Genomic DNA, 21,988 nt, shown 5'->3' on the forward strand with positions numbered 1-21,988 from the left:
GCATAATCCAGCTGTTTTCTCAGTATTTAGATATTTTTGACTTGATCAAATCTGATAAACTTTATTTCAAAAGTCTTCAAAGCTTACTATTCAAGATTTATTTAGGGGAAAATCTGTTTGTAAACAGGAGAAGTTAATTGTAAATTGCATCATAAAACCTCTTTATTTAAAGTATCTAAGGACGTGGAACTCGATATATCCAAAAAATAACATACAGATTGTCTTCTTTCCTTAAACATTAGGTTAATGATGTCTGAATTTTGACATTACTTAAATATTTTTCAGATATTTATTTTATGACATCACCTGTTATCCCAGCGATGTTCAGCTTACACAACTAATTCCTTATGTTACAGAAGTTGGCTTTGGGTATTAATATTATAGATGCAACTTCATTACCTTACCATTTCTTGGCACATACTCTCCATTGCTGAATAATGTGTTCCCTGTCATTACAGATAGCTGGTGCTATGCAGATGAATCTGTTCAATACATACTTCAAAACTGTTGCAAAGTATTAGGGCATGGTTTGCACTTATAATTCTACACCGATAAAGTTCTAGGTACCAGCTTTACTGTCTCCATGAGAATCGCTGAGTGGATTGTCATGAAGAAGAGGAAAATAATTTAGCATGAAAGAGTATCCTGAGCTGTTCTTGTGAACATCCTTGAAGCAGCTAAAATTAGAACTGTCAATATTTTATAAGAATTGTTTTTATTTGTATGTAGCTTAACTTGGAACTACTAAAATGTACTGAACTTTGTGAAGTGTTCCACCACAGTGTAAAATTATGACCCTTGAACTGATTTTGCTGTAACAATGAACGGAAGAGTCTTGGAGTGGTGATTATCTATGGATACGTTGATAAATCAGCTTGTGGTTAAGGACAGGTGGCATATTAAAAGAAGGCTTTTTTTTCATTTGTTCATGGGAGATGGGTGCCATTGGCGGGGCCAGTGTTTATTGCCCATCCACAATGAGATTCGGGAGTCAACCATATTGCTGAGAATCTGGAATCACATGTAAGCCAGACCAGATGAAGGACATTAGTGAATCCAGATGGGTTTTTATGACAATTGACAATGGTTTCATGTTAGTCATTAGACTTTTAATTCCACATTTTTTATTGAATTCATGCTTCACCATCTGCTGTGGTGGGATTCAAACCCAAGTCCCCAGATTATTACCCTGGGTCTCTTGGATTACAAGTCTGCTGATAATACTCCTACGCCACTGCTCTGCAGTTAAATCTTCAAGTACCAGACTCCTGCTCCTTGAAAGTGTTTTACTGAGGCTGGAAATAAGTGATTTTTGACTGACTACAACTTCTGCAGTCAACTTTTTGGCTATAAAGAATCCTATCTTCTGCAACATTTGGGTGGCATACTGGTTAGCACTGCTGCTTCACAGCACCAGAGACCTGGGTTCAGTTCTGGCCTTGGGTCACTGTCTGTATGGAGTTTGCACATTCTTCCCGTGTCTGCTTGGGTTTCCTCCACTTGCTCCTAAAGATGTGCAGGTTAGGTTGATTAGCCCTACTAAATTAAACCTAGTGTTGGGGGACTAGCAGCGTAAATGTGATGGGTTACAGGAATAGGGCCTGGGTGGTATTGTGGTCAGTGCAGATTCAATGGGCCAAATGGCCTCCCTCTGCACTGTGGATTTTATGATAACTTAAGGTTTGCAAACCTTACTTGCGTTGCAATATAGTGTAGATACCTTTTAAACATAATGCAAATTTGGCAGGCTTTTTAAACAAGTGGCTGTTTACTTTATCAGCTTAATCAAAATGTTTAATATTTTGAATATATGAATAACTAGTAAAAACACACATTTGTATTTTATAAGCCAATTGAGAATAGCTTTTTAATGTAGTATTTAAATCAAGTCAACATGGCTTTACAAACGGGAAATTGTGTTTGACAAATTTATTAGAGCTGTTTAATGATGCGTCAAGTAGAGTAGTTAAAGTGGAACCAATAAATGTAAGATAATTGAATTTCCAAAAGGCTTTTGATAAGATACCACAGAAAATTTAATACACACGATAAGGGCTCATGAGTTGGGGGTAATATATTCGCACGGATAGAAGATTGGTTAATGAACAGGAAGCAAAGAATAGAGATTAAGGAAGCATTTTCAGGTTGGCAGGCTGTAGTTAGTGGAGTGCGGCAAAGATCAATGCTGGGGCCTCACTCATTTACAATCTATATTAGTGACTTAAATGAAGAGACCGAAAGTAATATATCTTAGTTTGCAGAGGATACAAAGCTAGGTGGGAGTGCAAACTGTGAGAAGAACACAACAGAGCTGCAAAGAGATACAGTCAGATTGAATAAGTGGGCAGCAAGGCAGCAAGTCTTGCTATAATTGTAAGGGGTTTTGGTGAGAACACATCTGTGTTGTTTTGAAGGAAGGATGTACTGGCTGTGGGAGGTAGTACAGTGAAGGTTCACTAAATTGAGCAAGTTGCCTGTGATGAGAGACTGAGTAAATTGGATCTGTATTCTCTGGGGTTTTGAAAAATGAGAGGTGAACTCTACGAAATGTACAAGATTCAGAAAGGTTTAAGAGGGTAGATAATGAGAAGTTATTTCCTCTGGCTGGGGAATCTAGAATGTGGGGGACACAATTTCAGGATATAATTTTAGGGCTGAGATGAGAAACCTCATTCAGGGCATTGTGGATATTTGGAATTCTCTACCCCAGAGGGTTGTGGATGATCCACCACTGAGCATATTTAAGGCTGAGATAGATAGATTTTCGTGTTTCAGGAATCGAGGGAAATGGGGAGCAATGAGGAAGTGGAGCCAAAAGTCAGCCATGATCATATTGAATGATGGAGTGGGCGCACTGAACCATATGTTCTACGCCTCCTCCTATTTCTTGTACTCTTGCATTCTTCAACAACCTAACCAGTAGCTAATTGCCAGTGTAAGTATCTGTGCACTATTTATTCATGATTATGGATAAATGATCTTTTAAAGTATAAGGAGCTCCATTACATTGGGTTTATTGTAAGAAGTCTCACATCACCAGGTTAAAGTCCAATAGGTTTATTTGGTATTATGAGCTTTTGGGACATTGCTCCTTCATCAATTGAGTGATCACCTGATGAAGGAGCAGCGCTCTGAAAGCTCGTGATACCATATAAACCTGTTGGATTTGAACCTGGTGTTGTGAGACTTCTTACTGTGCCCACCCCAGTTCAAAGTCGGTATCTCCACATCATTGGGTTTATAGATGGGACTTGTACTCGTTGCATGCTCATCACAGTAGCTACAATGATGTTAGCTACATTTCTTATGTTCTTATGTTCTTACTCCAATAGGTAATTCCATTTTTAAGATTTATGGCAATAGAGATCTGCAGCTGAATAATTGTTTCAAGAGAATAGTCGTCCACTGCATATGATCATTGATAGATATTTACTGTTGGAAATATTGCAGTAATAATGAAAGGTGTACCTTAACTCCTTAAACATTCACTCTGATGTCATAGGAGCATTCATTGTGAAAGAGTATAAGCCACGTGCTTTTGCTTTCAGTAGTGCTGCTGTGACTGAATTGACAGAGAGCGGTTAAGAATGACCAGAAAGCATTGGAAAAATGCAGCTCTGTTGGACTAAAATGTCTAATGTTTCAGGTGAGGAACTGCAACAAAGTTCATTATTACATTCCAAAATATCATGACTGAAATGTTATTTAGTTATTTATCTCTCAGTTGCTGACCGATCTACTTTTCCAGCAGTTTGTGTTTCCTTCTGAATGAATTCCATATTTTTTCTTGCAGTTGAGCTTGAAAAACGTCAAAAAATATATGGAAACAAAAATGCTTGACATATGCAGGCCAATCAGCATCTATGAAGGGAAAAGACATGTTTATCCAAAGACATGTTTAGTGGTGACATCAGTGATGGTGATGTCAAGGAGTGATATTTAGATTCTCTCTTGTTGGAAATGGTCATTGCCTGCCACTTATGTAGTGCAAATGTTACTTGCTACTTGTCAGCCAAGGCTGTATATTGTCTCGGTCTTGTTGCATTTGGACATGCTCTGTTTAAGTATCTGAGGAGTCACAAATGGTGCCAAACATTGTGCAATCATTAATGAACATCCCCACTTCGGTTCTTATGATGGAAGGAAGATAACTGATGAAGCAGCTGAAGGTGGTTGGACTTAAGACACTGTCTCCTGAGGAACTCCTGCAGTGATGTCCGTGAACTCAGATGACTGACTGTGTGGAGTTTGCATGTTCTCGCCATGTCTGCTTGGGTTTCCTCCAGGTACTCTGGTTTCCTTACTCAGTCCAAGCGGGTGGGTTAGGTTGATTGTTTGTGCTAAATTGCCACTTAGTGTCAGGGGACTAGTAGGATAAATATGTGGGGTTAGGGCCTAGGTGGGATTGTGGTTGGTGCAGGCTCGATGGGCCGAATGACCTCCTGCACTGTAGGAATTCTATGATTCAATAACCACAACCATCTTCCTTTGCACTAGATATGAGTCCAACCAACGGAGAGTTTTTTCTCTGATTTGCATTGCTTCCAATTTTGCTGGTGTTCCTTGATGCCACACTGTCAAATGTGGCCTTGATATCAAGGGCAGTCATGTCACCTCACTTGTGGAGTTCATTCCTTTTGTCCGTGTTTGCACCAAGGGTGTAACAAAGTCGGGAGCTGAATGGTCATGGTGGAATCCAAACTGACCCCTTCCATCACGTTACTTTTGACTGAGAGTGGACTGCTGGGGCAGTAATTGGCTAGGCTAGATTTGTTCTGCTTTTTGTGCGCAGGACATACCTGTGTTACGATCCCAGTTGGTGTTATAATTGGACAAGAAGATTCCAGAATGGAACGTTGGTCAACAGATCGTAGCTTTTACTTTTTTCATAAAACTTGGTCACAGGACTGCTAACTAGTTTTAACAACAAGAAAAATATATTAAACATAAAAAATTGGATTCTGATACAATATTCCTTTACTTATCCTTTAGCTTAACAATTACACACAGATTTTAAGATTAACATGGATTGCAAAGTGCATGTTAAGCTACAGTGGTTTCACTAATACAAAATTTCTTTTAAGCATAAAAATATATTTTAAAGAAAACTGAAAAGAAAGTTAGTTATATATTGAAAGGTACTTCTTTTATTAAAGTTGTATAGAGCAAATGATGAATATTGAAAGGGGACTTAATTTTATTTCATATTTACTATGTGATTCTCCAAAAATCATGGGTTTCTGAATTCACTTTGTAGCTGTTTTAAATCCCTTCAATATTAAAAGCCACCTTGAGATTGGGAATGCTGAATGAACACAACTCATCAAAACCAATCATTTTGCTGAACAGCAGTGTTTTGTTACTGCAAGATTTGTGTTTCATCAGTTCACTGGCACTGACGCTCCTACTTCTGAACAAAATGAATCTTGTAATTAATTATGAACTACCATTCTGTGGAGGTCCACAGCGATCTTGCATCGGACTCTTCAGTCACAAGGGAACCCATTGAAGCCAATGAAGTCACTTGCAGCTTGGACAGGCTTGAGTAACAAGGGCTGTTACTAACCAGCAGCTGTTTTTAGGGACAGCATTTTCATTGTGTATCTCTAGTTTATGTGAATAATGCTTTAAGGATTAAAAAGAAAGGTATCTTGAAAGCTGTGATTATGGCACATATTAAGGAACTATGGCAGAGTTTTTCAGTGAATACAACGATTAGTGATTTGGGATGTCTCAACATAAGTATGCAGTTGAAATCCAGAAACTATATTAGAATGGATTTCTAATAACTTCAAATTCTTTCTTCCTGTTTTGGGGCTTTCTTGGAGTAAAACACTTTTTAGATTTTACCACAATTTATTTTGAAATATTGTTAAATGTTAATAGGACTCTTAATAAATTTATTATTGCCATCTATTTATGGGAATACAAATCTATTATTAGATTTGCCTGTTTCACAACACATACTTGCACAAATGTTGCTCAGAATTGTTAATATATATTGAAAAAATGAGCATCTTTGATTTCCTTGTCCTTGCGTACATTGCGTGTTGAAAATAACAATTATAGATGGCCCTGATTTGAAATTGCTTTCTTTTTGAATTCTAGAAAGTGTCTAATCAATGGTTTAACAAGATAGTGTGCAGGTCTCTTTTGTTTATTTTCTCCCTCATTGTAGCTTTTCCGTTTGTGCAGAATTGCCCACAGTGCTTGCAGATGTACTTCAGAATGAACCTTGATTTTAATTTTTTAAAAAGAGGAATGATATATGAAAACTTTAACATGCTTTTGTTTGTGACTTTCTTTTATCCTTTCGTGCCTCACTGTACTGAGATACTGGCTGTCTTGATGCTGGAAGCAGTGCTGTTGCACACAGGTGTTGATTGGCGCCACATCTACAAATATCCACTCCCTCCAACACTGATGCTCAGTAGTAGCAGTGTGTACTATCTACAAGATTCACCAAAGATCCTTAGACAGCACCTTCCAAATCCATGACCACTTCCATCTAGGAGGACAAGGAGAGCAGATACATGGGAACAGCACCACTTGCAAGTTCCCCTCCAAGCCACTCACCATCCTGATTTGGAAATATATTGCTGTTCCTTCGCTGGGTCAAAATCTGGGAATTTCTTCCCTAGTGGCATTTGTGGGTCAACCCACAACACATGGACTGCAGCGATTCAAGAAGGCGGCTCACCACCATCTTCTCAAGGGCAATAAATGATGGCCAGGTAGCGATGCCCATGTTCAACAAATGAATAAAAAAAAGACCATCTAATAACATTTGGCAAAATAAAAGCAAAAAATTGCAGCTGCTGGAACTCTGAAATAGAAACAGAAAATGCTGGAAAAACTCAGCAGGTCTGGCAGCATCTGCGATGAGAGAAACAGGGTTAACGTCTTGAGTTCTTATGACTTAAGGGAGTCATACGAAACCAAAGCAAAATAAGTGGTGATTTTTCTGCTCTGCTTTTCCCTTTCCCTTTTCTCTTTGTTCCTGTCTCTGTCTGTCTCTAAAATATAAGCAGGGTCTAAAGGAACATGATAATTATTTTAAAATTAGTAAAACAAAATGCAGTTAATTCTAAGTGATTTAAATTTATGATTTTTGTTTTTATATTTCAGTGTTATTTCTTTTTGGGAGTTTCATGTATTTTATGCTTAGGATCTGCAGACCTGATGGAGCTTAATGCTAATATTTTTCAAGCTTAGACAAGCATTTCATTTTCAAATAGTGACATTTCTCACTAATGAATGCAATAAATTTCTGTACATTGTTTTCACTTTTTTCAACCAGTAAATTTCATACAGCAAATGAGCTTGTGTATGTGTGTGTGTGTGGAGTTGGGAACAAAAGATTTGGTTAAAACGTCTACATTGCTGAGACACTTGTTTTTTATATGGAATAGGTAATTTCACACTGCAACTGAACATGCTGGGTTACTGAGTGGTTCATTGTTTTGGGAGCTACGCTGCTAGCACCCTCACAGTTGCCTATAACAAGCAAAAACCATGTGCAAATTGTCTGCAGAATTTAATGCTACTGCCCCCTGCTGTATTATAGTTCTATATTGTGTGTGTTCTGAGTTTTGAAGGGATTGTGCAAAATCTTTTTTTAAAATACAAATGCAGTTATATACAGCACATTCAGATATCTTTACATTTATGCAATTGCTCAGTTTTGTAGCAATTTTACATTTTGGAATAAATAGGATAAAGGGTTGTGTTGCAGTTAAAATATATTTTCTACATAGAAATGGTTTATTACATTTTAATAATTCTATTCCTCATACATTACAAAAAAAGTGGTCACTTTTGTTATGATATTTTTGTTTTTTGTTCTTTGATTTAGTGAAAGGCTACTGTAGCATAATTGAGTTTTTTTCTTTTTATATTTTAAAATCCAAAATTGAGGGGTGAAAGAAATAACATGCATTCGTACTACGATGCTTTTCACAACCTCAGCTTTCCTAAAGCACTTTATGGCTGGTGAGACACTTTTAAATTTTAGTAGTCGTTGCTGCAGTGTAGGAAAATACGTTACATACTTTGGGTGAGAGTGGAGGGAATTCTGTGTTATAGAAGCTTTGACAAACATTTATTGGATTTGTTTTTACCGGCTTTGTTGTACAGTGATTAATTTTTTTGAATTAATCAAATTCTCGATTGTATGACTTCTTTCGTCAATGTCGACAGATGGGAAAATGAGTTACAGATCACACAGCCTGTTTATTTGTTGCAGCAGATTTTAAGACAGTTATGCAAGTTGCTCAGCCTAAGATCTGAGAAATACTTAGGGACATTGGTTAAAGATTAAAATGATTTCAAGAACCTGTTTTGTGTAATCATTCTGTATTTAAACATGCTCATATTATGGTTAGTAAGTTTTCTGTCATAGAAAAGTCTTCAATTAATATTTTGGAAACTATTTTGAGCACAAGGTAAAATTGGGTTAATTGTGATTTTAGTTTTTGTTAAAGTTTCCATATATTTGTGGCACAGTTTACTGAGCATCTATAGCAACCTGATTATTTCCTGTATTTTTGCAATGTTGTTACAACAAACGTTTGTAACATTTATAGACTTGCTTATCTGAAAGATCATGGTTATTTAAACGTAAATCAAAATAGCAGTGTGCATTGTGGCATTAAAAAACTGTTAATCACAGCCTAAACCTTTGGTATTTTTTTCCCTTGATGAGATGAATACTAGAATAGTGCTAAAGCGTGCTCAATATTGTCAGTTGTTAGCTTTTAGTGCAATTCCTGAGGGCAAAGGGGGCAAGTTCTAGATAAATGGACACATAATCACTTTGATGACACGTGCAAATTTTGTGGATTCTAAAAGTAATTACAGTAGATACACATTTGAATAATTGAGTGGACCTATTTCAGTCAAAGGGTTTCTATCTTTCCAATTACAGAAAGTATAACTTGAGCAGTTTATTTTGTGAGCTGAAGCCCCCAGTTTTTGAGTTACAGGTTTTTACATAACGCATCTGTCGACTATGTTTGTTGCATTTTGCAAGTTTAATGGTTGCTTGTTATCCCCCCTGAAGAAATGCTTTTAAATGGCTCAATTTATATCATTAAAAACAATCTATTAGAAGCTGGTAAATTGTATTATTTCCATGTTTTGGGTTATCAATGGTAAAATGGTTTTCCATATAATTTGTTGTTTATCAATGTACTTTTGGGTTGTAGATAATGTTTTTAATTAAAATAAATTATACCTTACAGAATTCTAAGATTAGAAAAGCAACAAAAGTTTTATTCAAAAGGTGCTGCTTTCTAGTGTTACATTAAAAGTAGTTATATTAATCGTATAGATCAATTTTTAGAAAATTTTTGAAGATGGTCACTGGTTTCAAACTTTATTCATTGTAAAACTTAAAAAATTGGGCTTTTTTGATTTACTTGCACAACGATCAGGAAACAAAATTTCTGGAAGTTTTGCAATGACAAATGGAGCCTCAAACACACAAAGTTACATTGTGAAATGTTGATTTCTTAGACCTTACTTTTCAATTTACAGTATACCATTTCACATAAAAAGCAGTTCTTCACCGTTCACGTTTGCCAAGCATTATTATTTTGATTAGAACATCTAGCTGCAGTTTGTGATCTTGATTGTTTACCTGCAAGTAACTTTTGTTCAATTTAAGGCACTTTTCTCTTTAATCATTCCGTACATTTAATGAGACCTGAAGTTTATATGAAATAAGGTATTGGAACAGATTGCTGACGGACTGAGAGATATGTTCTCTTAATAAACTAAAAATAGTAATCAAATTTATATTTCATGCAGAAAGAAACCAGTGTGGAATTCAGGAAACCATACAGGATTATGTTTTAAAATATTTTCTAATTGAAGCTTGAAAAACATCAAGATTTCTGTTTCTCCTGTCACAATGAATAAAAACCATCTATTTTTGGAATATATTTGTTTTGAAAAATGAATGGCTGAGCTGATAATGTGAAGACACTGCTCTCTTTTTGAGCGTGTGATTTAGTAGTATTTTTTAATGATGGGTGCCTTCTTTTTTGTATTTGGATAGGAACAACTCAATAATTGCAATAGATGTGCAGTAGAGCAAATATTTTCTGGAAATATTAGAGTGAGGAAATGTTACTTCGTGGAAGCCCATGCATAAGTTGTTTATTTCCAGACGAGAGGCAGCCCTTCTCAAGTGGAAATGAGAGCCTTGTTGTATCTCTGAAGTATCCTAGTCATATCAGTAGTGTAAAGGATTTAATTTGAATTTTTAAAATGATTTTCAATGGCTCATTCAACTCTGGGAAATGCAAATGAGTCGTTGGCTGACTTCATTTCATGTGGAAACTTGACTCTTATTTCCACAGCTTTAGGGGCACATGAGAATTCTAATATTGTGAATAAATCCCTCAGACTCCAGAATTTTTAACACACGTTAGTTTTGTAAAGTCTTGAAATGTTGGGTAAAAGTCAATAAATCCTGGAATAATACACGATGGGTATATCTTTTTTTCCCCTCAGTTCCCACGTACTGCATGGAAGAATTCCCAGAACCTACTTTCAGGGGATTCTGAAAGTTGTGAGATCTCACAAGAATATACAAGACAGTTTCTGAGCATTTCTGGGTTCTTTGGGATTTTTATTTTAAGGCTTTGTAGGTTGGTACTTAATGACACTTCAAGCTCTACACAGTTAAATTATAAATGCATTCCTTGTAATCTTTGAAATATTCATATTGGATTTAATTGGAAATAATAAAATATCAAATATTATTTGGACTGGCCCCTGCCTCTTTAATTCTCCGATCTACTCCCACTCTGATCTTTGCCCTTGGCCATAAAAAAAACTTGCTCTTTTTCATTAGAGTATGAATGGCCAATGGCAAGATGATAGCCACAGAATTGGTTTAAATAAATTCAAGTTATAATAAAAGTAGAAAATGCTGGAAATACTCAGGAGGCCTGGCAGCATTTGTGGAGGGTGAAGCACAGTTAATGTTTCAGATCGCTGACCTTTCATTGGAACTGGAAAATGTTACAGATGTTAACAGGTTTAAAACAGCGACAGAGGCAGGGAATTTGAGAATGAGGGTCAGTGTAAGCTTGAATTTCAGCACCTCAGTGTTTGATTAGGCACTTAACAGCTTTGCCAGGCTCAACATTTGAGTTCATCAGTTTCCGATCATAACCCCTGTTTTCCTTTTTTTGTTTGTATTCGAATTGCACCCTTTGTAATCATTCTGCACTTTTTCATTAAAACCTCCTCCAGACACTTTTTTTTACTTGATCCATTACCACCAATTTTTTTTTATCATGCATCATCATCTCTTTTGACATTTTATCCTTCATGTCTTCCAACCTTTCATAGACCTTCCTTTTTGTCTTTTCTCTCCCACCCATATCCCCTGCCTCTGACATTTTAAACCTGTTAACGTCTGTAACATTTTCCAGTTCTGAAAGGTCATTGATCTGAAATGTTAACTGTGCTTCACCCTCCACAAATGCTGCCAGACCTCCTGAGTATTTCCAGCATTTTCTATTTTTATTATAATTTCGACTAATCAATTACACTATTACATGAATTGATTTAAACCATTATTGCTGCCTGTAGCTTGATATTGGCCATTCATATTCGACTGAAAAAGAGCAACAGTGTTTTGTAGCAATGTGAATACTGAATATATTTATTTTTCTGTGCCTCTGTATAATAAAAATATTTATGTAGATATACAAATATTTTAGAACAAAATAATCTAAATCATGATTTTCTAAGTGTCTTATCCTAAAATTTCTTCAAGTGAAGTGGGATGAAAATCATAAAAGAAAAGTTAAATGCTTTAGAATTCTGTAGAAATTACAATGCAATCAGTTACTCAGTCCGACCGCTATTAACCCTACATACAAGCAAATAGTTGGAATTACATTTACCCACCCTCGTGCTACGTTCTTTCAACTCATTTCTTCATTTACTTATTCAATCTGATGTTGAATGTTAAGAACATAAGAAATAGGAGCAGGAGTAGATCGTATGGCCCCTTGAGCCTGCTCTGCTGGGCAGTACGACCGTAACTGATATTCTGCCTGAATGCCATTCTGTTGCCCGCTCCCCATATCTTTTGGTTCCCCGAGAAGCCAAAAATCTATCTCGGCCTTAATGTAGTCGATGATGGAAAATCCCACAACCCGCTGTGGTAGAAAACCCTAAAGATTCACAATACTGTCAGTGAGGATGTCCTTCCTAATATGGAACCCAAGACTGCACACAATTTTACTAAAATTTTATATAGAGAACTCATTACTACTTAGGCTTTGCCTTTAATGTTTCTTGAAATAAAAGCTAAAGTTCTTCTAGCTGATTGTAGACCATGTGATGTCATCATTAGGGTAACCGCATGTTTAGCAGAAAGTCTGGTGGGAATGTTTAACTATTCTAGAGGGAGTTATGGGGAACTTCTAAAGTGACAGAGATATGTCTCATGGTTTACAGTCTCCACAAGTGAACTTTACTGAAATATTTGCATGAATTGATTGTCTCATGCTTAGAGAATGTGTGAATGAGTGATACTAATTGCCCTTATATTGGTAACAAAGTTAAATACAGTACTTTTTTTTTAAATCGTTGGAGCAAAATGCATTCTGTTGGTTCAATATATTTGCCTAAATTATGTGGATTTGCTATGAGAAATTGTTCTGTTATAGAAAGTTTTTTTGGGATAATGTCTTACTTTTATTTCTTCATCTCGCTTCACTTTGTTCCAGTGTCAGGTCTGGCTCTAACTCTGGATTTCAGTTGCATTTACATTGTTGTGATGTTTATCTTAGGTCAACTTAGTTCAATTAGCAGCTCTGCCCCTTCTGAGTCAAAAGGTTGCAGGATCAAGCCCTGCTTCAGGACTTAATCAAATTAAAATGAGGTTCAAAGTTACCCGTATCAATGTGCAAAACCACATTTGCTTCAACACATTTTCAGTTCCTATATCACTAGTTCTTGGCAGCAGATTATTGTGACATAAACAATTTATTTTTATGTACAATTTTTGTACCGTATCCAATGCTGTTCCGCTACATAGCCATTAAGTTAAATTCCTGTCAGCCCTCTTCCATCATCTTATTGTTAGAATGTTTGTGCGATTAGTAGTGTAAATCTCTTAACTAGTTAAAATCCATTGGCATCTGTGGTTATAAATCAGTTGAAAGGGCATTTTTCTGTAGAACAGTTAATCAATCCCTTCAGGTCTGGCCCATGCTGAGCAATAGGAGTGTGTCCTACGACTCGTGTGAGTCAGGAAAAGAATGTCAGCAGCACAGTTAAAGCTTCAAAATTTGTTGAGCGTTGCGAGTTGAACTGAAGTGGCCTCTGCTTCCAGGCGGCCTGCAGCCATTAACATTCCCACACGGAGGTAGTAGCTGGGGCCATTGTCAACACCCGAGACTAAGATGATTTATCAACATAAAGTGAAAAAGAAACTAACTTTTCCTTTTGGTAAGGTTAGCTATTCAAATCTAGTGCACCTAAGTTACAACAAGAATTTGGAAGAGATTTTCTTTCCAGCTGGGTTAGGGGTAAGTAGAGAATGTGCTATAGTGCAACAAATTAAATAGAAGGCTGTTTATTATGCCAACATCATTTTGATTGATCATACTTAGCATTGCTTTGTAGTTGGATAATGAATATTGTTCATCATGTTATCAATTTGTTAATCATAGATATAGTTTCTTGCGTTTACAAGCAAAGTAACATAGGCTGTAGGAGGTGGTACACATGGTCATCACAGCTGCTTGCATGATACTAGTTTTAGTTGTCTTCTACTCTGCTAGAGCTAGTATCTTGCAAGTTATAGACTGATGTTCTAATTGAATGACTCCCAAGGGGTTATGATGAAAGCACTAGGACCAGCATTTATCTGTCAATCCTGCTGAGCCTAAGGCCTGAACTTTCTTTAAGATGGAGAGTTGCAGGGTTTAAATAAAATAGTGCTTGCCTCTTCACTGTGTGATGTAGGCCTGAGGGCTATCATTACTAGATTAATGTAGCATGATGGATTTCACAACCTTCCATTATCACAGTGGGTGCTCCTCAGTTCACAGTTTGATCGACAGTTAAAAGAGGTTATAGACGCTTTGAAATGGGACTATGAATTCAGTGCTTTTTAAATAAGGGATAGAAAGAAGTTAGATGTTGTGAATGGGTTTGATTAATGAAAATAATGTACTTTGAGATATTAAATTTTTCAGTAAATTCTCCAGAACTAGTTTATCTCGCCACGGGCCCTGAGGGTCTGCCCATGGTGGATACTGGATGAGCTGGCATGGTAGATGTGAGACTAAAGGTTGGTGGTTGATGGAGCATGGATTAGCGTGAGTTAGCACTAAGTTGACTTCGGACCATTTGGGGTAGGCAGGTTCGGAGGTTTGCATGGAGGGTATGAGATGCCATGGGGAGAGGGTAGAGACACATAGGTTGCTATGGAGGGTATGAGGGGCCTTGCAGGGGTGGTCAGGAAGCATGATGTCACGTTGGTTGGCATGGATGAGGCACTGAGAGTTTGTGGGAGAGTGATGTTTATGTTAATACTTAAAATTGTTTATGTTAATATTTAAGAAAGAACCTTTGACACATTGCTGGTGCACCAAGACAGACTTTCCACTTAACCCACCTCCGTGCCTGGCATCCTCTGAACTTTTTCAGGAACTGGTTCCCTTTTTACCTGGCCTCCCGAACCAAAAATCTGACCCTTGGGGAATTTTTCTCAAGGGTCAGGTTTCTGGAGCCAGAAATAGCCCCGACCACGTGTTTCTGATCCAGGAGCAAAAATTCGGGCCGGAAACTGAGGAGGAGATAGTGCTGCTCATTAAATAGGTGTTTATGTTCTAATAATAACGTTTTTTGCACTAATGTATCTGAAATGGCGTTGATACTTAAATAATTCATGGACTGCAAATACTTGGGTTGTTACCAATTTATAAAATTGAAGAAGTGATTCCTCATTTTTCATATTTCATGGACGAGCTGAATTTACTGTACATGAAAATTCTTTTAACAAGCTTAAAGAAAGAAGATTTTTTTGACCTCAGCAGGCCCCAAGCTCATTGCAACAAATGAAGTACTTTTTAAGTTTAATAACTGTTGTAATAAAATGTAGAAGGGAAAAAAAGACATATTGAAATAAATAGAAGAATTAAATGTACTTGGTGAAATGTTATGGTAACCCAATTACCTAATTAATATTTCCAAGGTGTATATTGAGTTCAGAACCTAAAGCTTGCATTGCTTGTCTTATCAGGTCATAAACTTAAACCAAAACTATTCAAGATTTATTTTGTTTGCAACGTGTAACAAAATCATAAACAGGCTGGTCGGGAACTGGTTTATGATTTTATTATGGATAACAGAGAGGGGAAATCTTCCCTGAAAATTCCAAACTAAACAGGGTAATCCCAAATTGGAAATGAGGACAAGGTTATTAAGCGGAACTTAAGAAGACACCATTAGCTTTTTAGATATATCGGTCTGCAGAATTTAAACATCAGAATTAAAACCCTTTGCTTTTGGATTAATGTCAATAATTCATTCTGGAATATCAATATTGATGCGAACTTCCAATTAATGTACTGGAGATGGTCTTGCATTTCCCAGCTTGAGTGGATTTGAGGTCAGAATGGCAGTGAAGTCAAGTTAAACTGTTGCTGTCATGTCAATGAGCAGCCGTAAAATGGTCTTACAAAGGCTGCTTTAGCTGGACTAACACAGCAAAATTTCTTTAGCCTTTATACCTCAGTACACAATAGAATTTTCCAAATTAAATGAATGCTTTTTGCAGTGCATTTATAGGAATTTATATTTTATTGACTGCTGTGTATTTCAAATTAGCGCTTGAGCAGATGATTACCTCTTACTTCACATGGTCATGAAACCTTGCAAATTTTACTTAAGTTTGGCTGCTGACTGGAGGACTGTTCAATCAAACTTTGTGTCCCTTTCGACACTCCATAAGGTTTATCAAGGACTCTTGAAAGATTAAATCAATTATCTATGCCCATTGAGGCTAGACAGTTATTTATTTTAGTTACTTGCATGGTGGTATGAAGCATTTACACCAGCCACAAAAACAAAAAGTGCAATTTTTGTTGCTTATTTGCATAGATCAGTTGTCGTAAAAAGACATTGCAATTGCTTTTCAGATGTGAAAACGTTAAAATAATTTCCATTCCTCCATTGCAATTACATAGTAATACAATTGTCCAGAAAATGTATTGATGTCATTGACATTATTACAGAGTCCTTCTTGTGCATGATTCAAGAGATATTTGATGCAGTTGTTTTAATTCAAAGATGTAGTTCATATTGATAAAACATAAGGAATGTATGCAAAGTTATAAAGAATTATGGTTGAAGTTTATAGTTCAAAATCATATTTCTATGTCAGCTGGTTATTTCGACAATTGACAATTTCTTAGTCATTTGGTAGTAGGGAACTTGCATATTATTGAAAAAGGGACATGCTTCCTATCTTGGACTCATCAGGATGGATCACAAGATAGCCAATAGTAAAGGAAACAAGAACTTATACTGCGTGCGATAAGTACATGCTGCATTCTGCATGGCAACACTTCTATCAGTAAGAAGTCTCACAACACCAGGTTAAAGTCCAACAGGTTTATATGGTAGCAAAATAATCATTACATTATCAACATCAAACTTAATCATCATTATTTTGTAAATTGAGCTTGTGTCTTTATATGCCCTGTTTGTGAACAGAATTCCCATTTACCTGATGAAGGAGCAGCGCTCCGAAAGCTAGTGACTTTTGCTACCTAATAAATCTGTTGGACATTAACCTGGTGTTGTGAGACGACTTACTGTGTATACTGCAGTCTAATGCTGACATCTCCACATCATGAACACTTGTACAAATCGGAGTCCACCAGCCAGTCAATCAGCACTCTGTCATGCAGCATAAATTGTGTTCCCTTTACTGTTGGTATTCTGACTATCCGTCCTGATGAGTGCAAGATGAAAAGCTTTGGCAGCATGTCTCTTTTCTATTTAGAAATACTCAATTGAATGTTGTTACTGTGGCCCCCAACAGACATTCAAAGACAAAAAAATGAAGTTGCATTTGTGTAGCATCCTTCATGACATTCCAAAGCAGTTTATAGTCGAGTAAGTACTTTTGAAGCCATTATCATAGTGATGGAAAGTGACAGCCAATTTGCACACAGCAGTGTCCCATAAACAGCAACGTGATGATGACCAGATAATCTGCTCAATGATGTTGGTTGAAGGTATGTTTTGGTCAAGACCCTGCAAGAACACACCTCGTCTTCTTTGAATAGTGTCATAGGATAGTTTGCAACTGTCTAATGGGACAGGTGGGACCTACATGCTGTTATTTGAGTAAAGTGTAAACCAATGAAAGTGCAGCATTCTCTCAATATGGCACTGAAATGTCAGCTTATGCTCTCAGATTTCTGTAGTGCGACTTGATCTTTTAACCTTTTGACTCTGAGCTGAGAGTTCTATTTTGTGAAGATCTATGTCACAGAAAGTGAACATGTTGATTTTATCAACATTCTTTCATGTTAAATGTCCCCAAACCACTACATTTTTAATTACAAAAATGGGGCTTGGTGAATTTGAAGTGGTTCAAATTGATGAATTGTTCAATTCTAATAGTTCATGGCATCATAACTCTAATTCGGGATTAGGGTGTTGTAATTCTCTAACTGCTGTCCAGTGTCTTTCATGTTGCATCAAAAATGATAGTTTTATTCAAAATAATTAATTTCTGCAGCTAGACTTTATTGAGCTAATGATCTTATTCGGATTAAGCAGTATGTTTGCTGAGTTGCTAACATGAAATGCTGTGGAGTTGCAGGAATTGGGCTCAAACTGAAATTCGCATATAATGACTGTTGGCTCAATGATGATCCATCTTTGCCCTGAATCAAAGATGTGGGTTCAAACCCCACTGCTGGGACCAAGCTCATGATCTGAGTTGACAACTCATTGCCTTACTGAGTGTGTTATTGGCGGTGGTTAAACTACCTGCTCACTTAAAAGACCCCATGCATGACCTGAGGAATAACAGAGTGCTCCTGACATCGCTGTCGGTATTTATCTTTCAACTGATATCATCTGGTCATTTATCTGGTGGAATCTTGCTATGTAAAAAATGGCTGTGCATTTACCAACACTGTCTGTACTTCCAAAGTAATTCTTGGCTGTAAAGTACTTTGGGACGACTTAAGAACATGAAAGGTACTATATAGGTGCACATTCTTCTCCTAAAATAATCAGAGAACATGCGTGTGGGGGGAAGTGGGAGCTAATTCATGTTGGTATCCTGCAGTTTTTCACATAGAACCAGTAGAGGTTTGTAATCTCAATTAAAAACAGTTACATTGGACTTAGGGGTCTAAATTTTAATCTTGGATCTTAAAGTACATTACATTCTCTGTTTTGACACATGAATTACATAACTGATAAAATAATACTGTCTCGTAATTAATTTTCGGTAAAATTTGAAATCTGCTAATGAGCACTGCTCATAAAGTTGTTTTCTTTTTCTGTTGTCTATACCAGTTTGTAGAAATCAAACTTTGCTTTTAAAATAATTTATTTGAAGCAACTTGTGGCCATGTGATGTTTATTACAGCAAGTTTGTGATTTAAAACCAGCTGAGTATTTGTCACAAATTGAGAAGCAATTGTAGAATGAAATCATTCTGAATAAATTAGTGAAGTAAGAACTGCATTGATATTCAGTGTTTCCAAACCATGCTTTGGTTTACAGTAAGTGGTTGAATGAATTGCAGAAATATTGCTGTACTTTGTACATGTAATTTATTTCAGTGATGTTAACCAAAGCCTCAAGAGTACAATGTTAATTTTGCTGCTCAGTGAGCTCTCCTTTACACTCAGCTTGTGTTTTCCAGTAATTTGTGATGTGGAGAAGATGCAAGTGTTAGAATCCCTGTTCTTTAGTCATTTGGTTAGCAAAGGTGGGTGGGTGGGGGGTGAGCAGGGGGTGAGCGAATGGTGAAAGGCCGTGACCAGTATGTTTCCCCAGCCAGGGATGGATTAACCTCCCCTCAAGCCGAGTGATAGGAACCCAGTGCCTTTGCTTACAACCCCCACCTTCCCACCACCCTAGTAAACTGACAGCTCCTAGACTTTGCGTGCAAGTGAGTTCAGCTGGCGCTGTGTGGTCTGGGTGTGTGGTCTCCAGGCCGGCTGAGAGGCTGCTAACAGGGTGGATGAGAAAGACCTTGTCTGTTTACTTTAATTTGCTTGGACGCAGGAACTCTGTCCAGCATTTCTGGTGTGTTGGTTCCATAAGCAGTGGCCAGTCCATCACAGCTGCTGAACAGTCTGAAAGGCTGGGCTTGTGCTAATCACCCTCACAGCTCATAGATCAATTTCAAAATGTCACAGACAGCTAATCCAGGTTGTAAATGGAATTGAGGTGTAATGTTCCGAGTTGGAATTTAATATTTTTTTCCACTGTGCTCAGCACTGCAGTACCGTTCATTTTAAAAAATATTTTACATTTGGAGAGTATTTCTAAGTTCTCGATATTGGTTCCGTATTGTTTTTATATATATTTAGATAAAATTAGTCAGTTCTGCATGATCCAAAAAAATACTTTGCTTTATTTATATCTGCGTAAATTAGGAAACATATTCAAGAAGTCAGAGTGAGGATACCTCTGGGCCTATTTGTATTCATCAGTTTATTTCTGTTCAAAAGTAATCTGAATTTTCTCCTCTCGCGTTAGACACATATTTTCATTGAAAATTATTTCTGACAAGCCTCTGCCGATGTTCAAAAGCTAAAAGCGCAAGCGTAGCTGCAATTGCAATTCACTGAGAGTGGAGCTGACTTTTCACAGTAGGAAATTGTGACGTTTTGTAGGAATTTGTAGTCTTTTATTTTGACAAAAGTTATTTGGTGAAGTAGTGGCAAGCCCACATATATTAGGGGGGGATGTTGTTTGATGGAGGTGAGAGGGAAAGCAACTTGTTAAGTCGTAGTTCAGCACAGGAAAGATGATGGAAGAATGTTTAAATACGACACGCAGTATGGAGGGACATTTCTCTGTCCATCTCAAATTGTGTGGGTGTCTGTGTTGTCTCTAACTATAAACACATGCTCTGTATAATAAAAGCTCAGGGGTTACTGCATTGCATGTAATTTTCAGCTTGCTTTGCTTTTTCAGGATCTGTATAAAATGGATCAATGTTTTTGCAGGGCTGAACAATTACACAAATCCTTATTTATAAAAACACTGCAATCAAAGTATTTGTACATTCTACAACTGCATATTTATGAAACCATTTACAATCAGTAAATTGAAGTCAGGATCTAGTTTGCAGAATTGTCACTCCATAGGCCTTACACAGTCAAGTGATGTAAACAATATTTAAAGTTAACATTATTTGCACCTTTCCCCCTTTAAAAAAATACTCAACTGCTTGTTCTTGTTATGTTGTATTTACAGGCTGCTGTCCACTGTGTCTTGAGAAATCTTTTACACAAAATCTATAACTGAAGAGTGATCATGTCTCGACCACGACCACCGCCACTGGTAACTGGGATCTCCCCAAATGAGGGGTATCCCTGGACAAAAGTAACAATCAGAGGAGAAAATCTGGGAACAGGACCCATGGATCTTATAGGTAGGTATCCAGTTTTGTTCAGGGGAATAAAAATACATGAGACCACCTCTAAGCTGAAGTTGATGGCAATGAAATGTTCAGAGCTGACTGTAATAATTAGTGTAGACGCAACTTCCATGAGCTTATCTTTGTCCACCTTTAAACAAAATCAGCATATAAAATAGTGGATCCTGTAGGAGTTTTGCCAACATGGGAATCATTAACAAGAACAAAGATTTAAACTCCAGATTTTCTGACATTCAAGTAGAAATTTCAAATTGATGTCAAACCTTAGTCACTGTGGAATTATACTTTTTTCTGTGTAGCCTCCTGGGACGAGTTGTTTATTGTTAAATAACTATGTTAAAATATATTGAATTAATGTTGAATTTTGTTCCACCTTTCCTTAATTGTAGCCGCAGTACCTTCAGTAGTGGCTTCTTGTCTTGTTCCTTACTGTCAGAGCCAGTACTTTCCAAGGACATATGATTGGTGCCTTCCTGATCTTCATCTATATACTGGTTCTTGTTACATCACCTGCAAACATGGGATCAATTTCCTGGTGACATCACTTTCCCTCTCTCAACCCCTTCACTATTTGTGTTGTCAGACTGCTTGTTTGAAATCCATTCTTGGGCAACCTGCAATTTCTTTGGAAAGACTGAAGCCATCAAGTCTTCAGTCTTTACAATAATATTTTATAATCTTGCCATCAGTACCATCCACCACCCTGGTCACTATATGTAGCGCAAATGCTTGTTTATAGCCTTGCCATTCTATTTAACTCCAAGCTAAGCTGCCAACATCATTTTCTCCATCTGGAAGACTATTTCCACTTCAGTAACGATACGCACTCCACCCCTGCTACAACATGTTACTGATGAAACTCATATCTGTGCTTTTGTTACCTCTAGATTTTACTATTTAAATAAAAACAGAAAGTCCTGGAAATGACATTTGTGGAGATGGGAACAGTTACTGTTTCAGGTTCATTACCTTTCATCACTGTTTAAATCACTCATGTCTTCATTACCTCAAAAGTCAAGTATTCCAACTCACTCCTGGCTGGTTGCCCACTTTCTAACCTCCAAAAACTTGAGGTCATCCAAAATTCTGTAACTCATGTTTTGCAGCAAGTCCTGTTTCACCATTCCCTTTGCTTACTGACTTAGATCGGCCTCCCCACCAAGCAGTGTCTTGATTAAAAAATTTCCATCCCTGTTTTCAAATCCTTCCTCAGCCCAGTCCTTTTCTTTCGCTGCAGTCTGCTCCAGCCCTACAACCCTCCAATATTTCTGCGCTTATCTAGTTCTGGCCTCCTGTGCAGTCCTA

The 21,988-nt window shown here is 37.1% G+C and overlaps 1 protein-coding gene across 4 annotated transcripts in view; it reads left to right on the plus strand.

Moving 5' to 3' along the window:
* exoc2 (exocyst complex component 2) overlaps positions 1-21,988 on the plus strand; it is a 262,605-nt gene that overhangs the window by 34,672 nt on the left and 205,945 nt on the right. For all 4 annotated transcript variants that reach the window (XM_080202796.1, XM_080202788.1, XM_080202812.1 and 1 more), the window contains exon 2: positions 20,500-20,677. In XM_080202796.1, the coding sequence (XP_080058922.1) occupies positions 20,560-20,677 (118 nt within the window). In that variant the 5' untranslated portion in view covers positions 20,500-20,559. The remainder of the gene's footprint in view (positions 1-20,499; positions 20,678-21,988) is intronic.

The sequence above is a fragment of the Carcharhinus amblyrhynchos genome, chromosome 2 (genome assembly GCF_965287045.1).
Source record: "Carcharhinus amblyrhynchos chromosome 2, sCarAmb.v2.hapA, whole genome shotgun sequence".
In the NCBI taxonomy this organism is placed as follows: domain Eukaryota; kingdom Metazoa; phylum Chordata; class Chondrichthyes; order Carcharhiniformes; family Carcharhinidae; genus Carcharhinus; species Carcharhinus amblyrhynchos.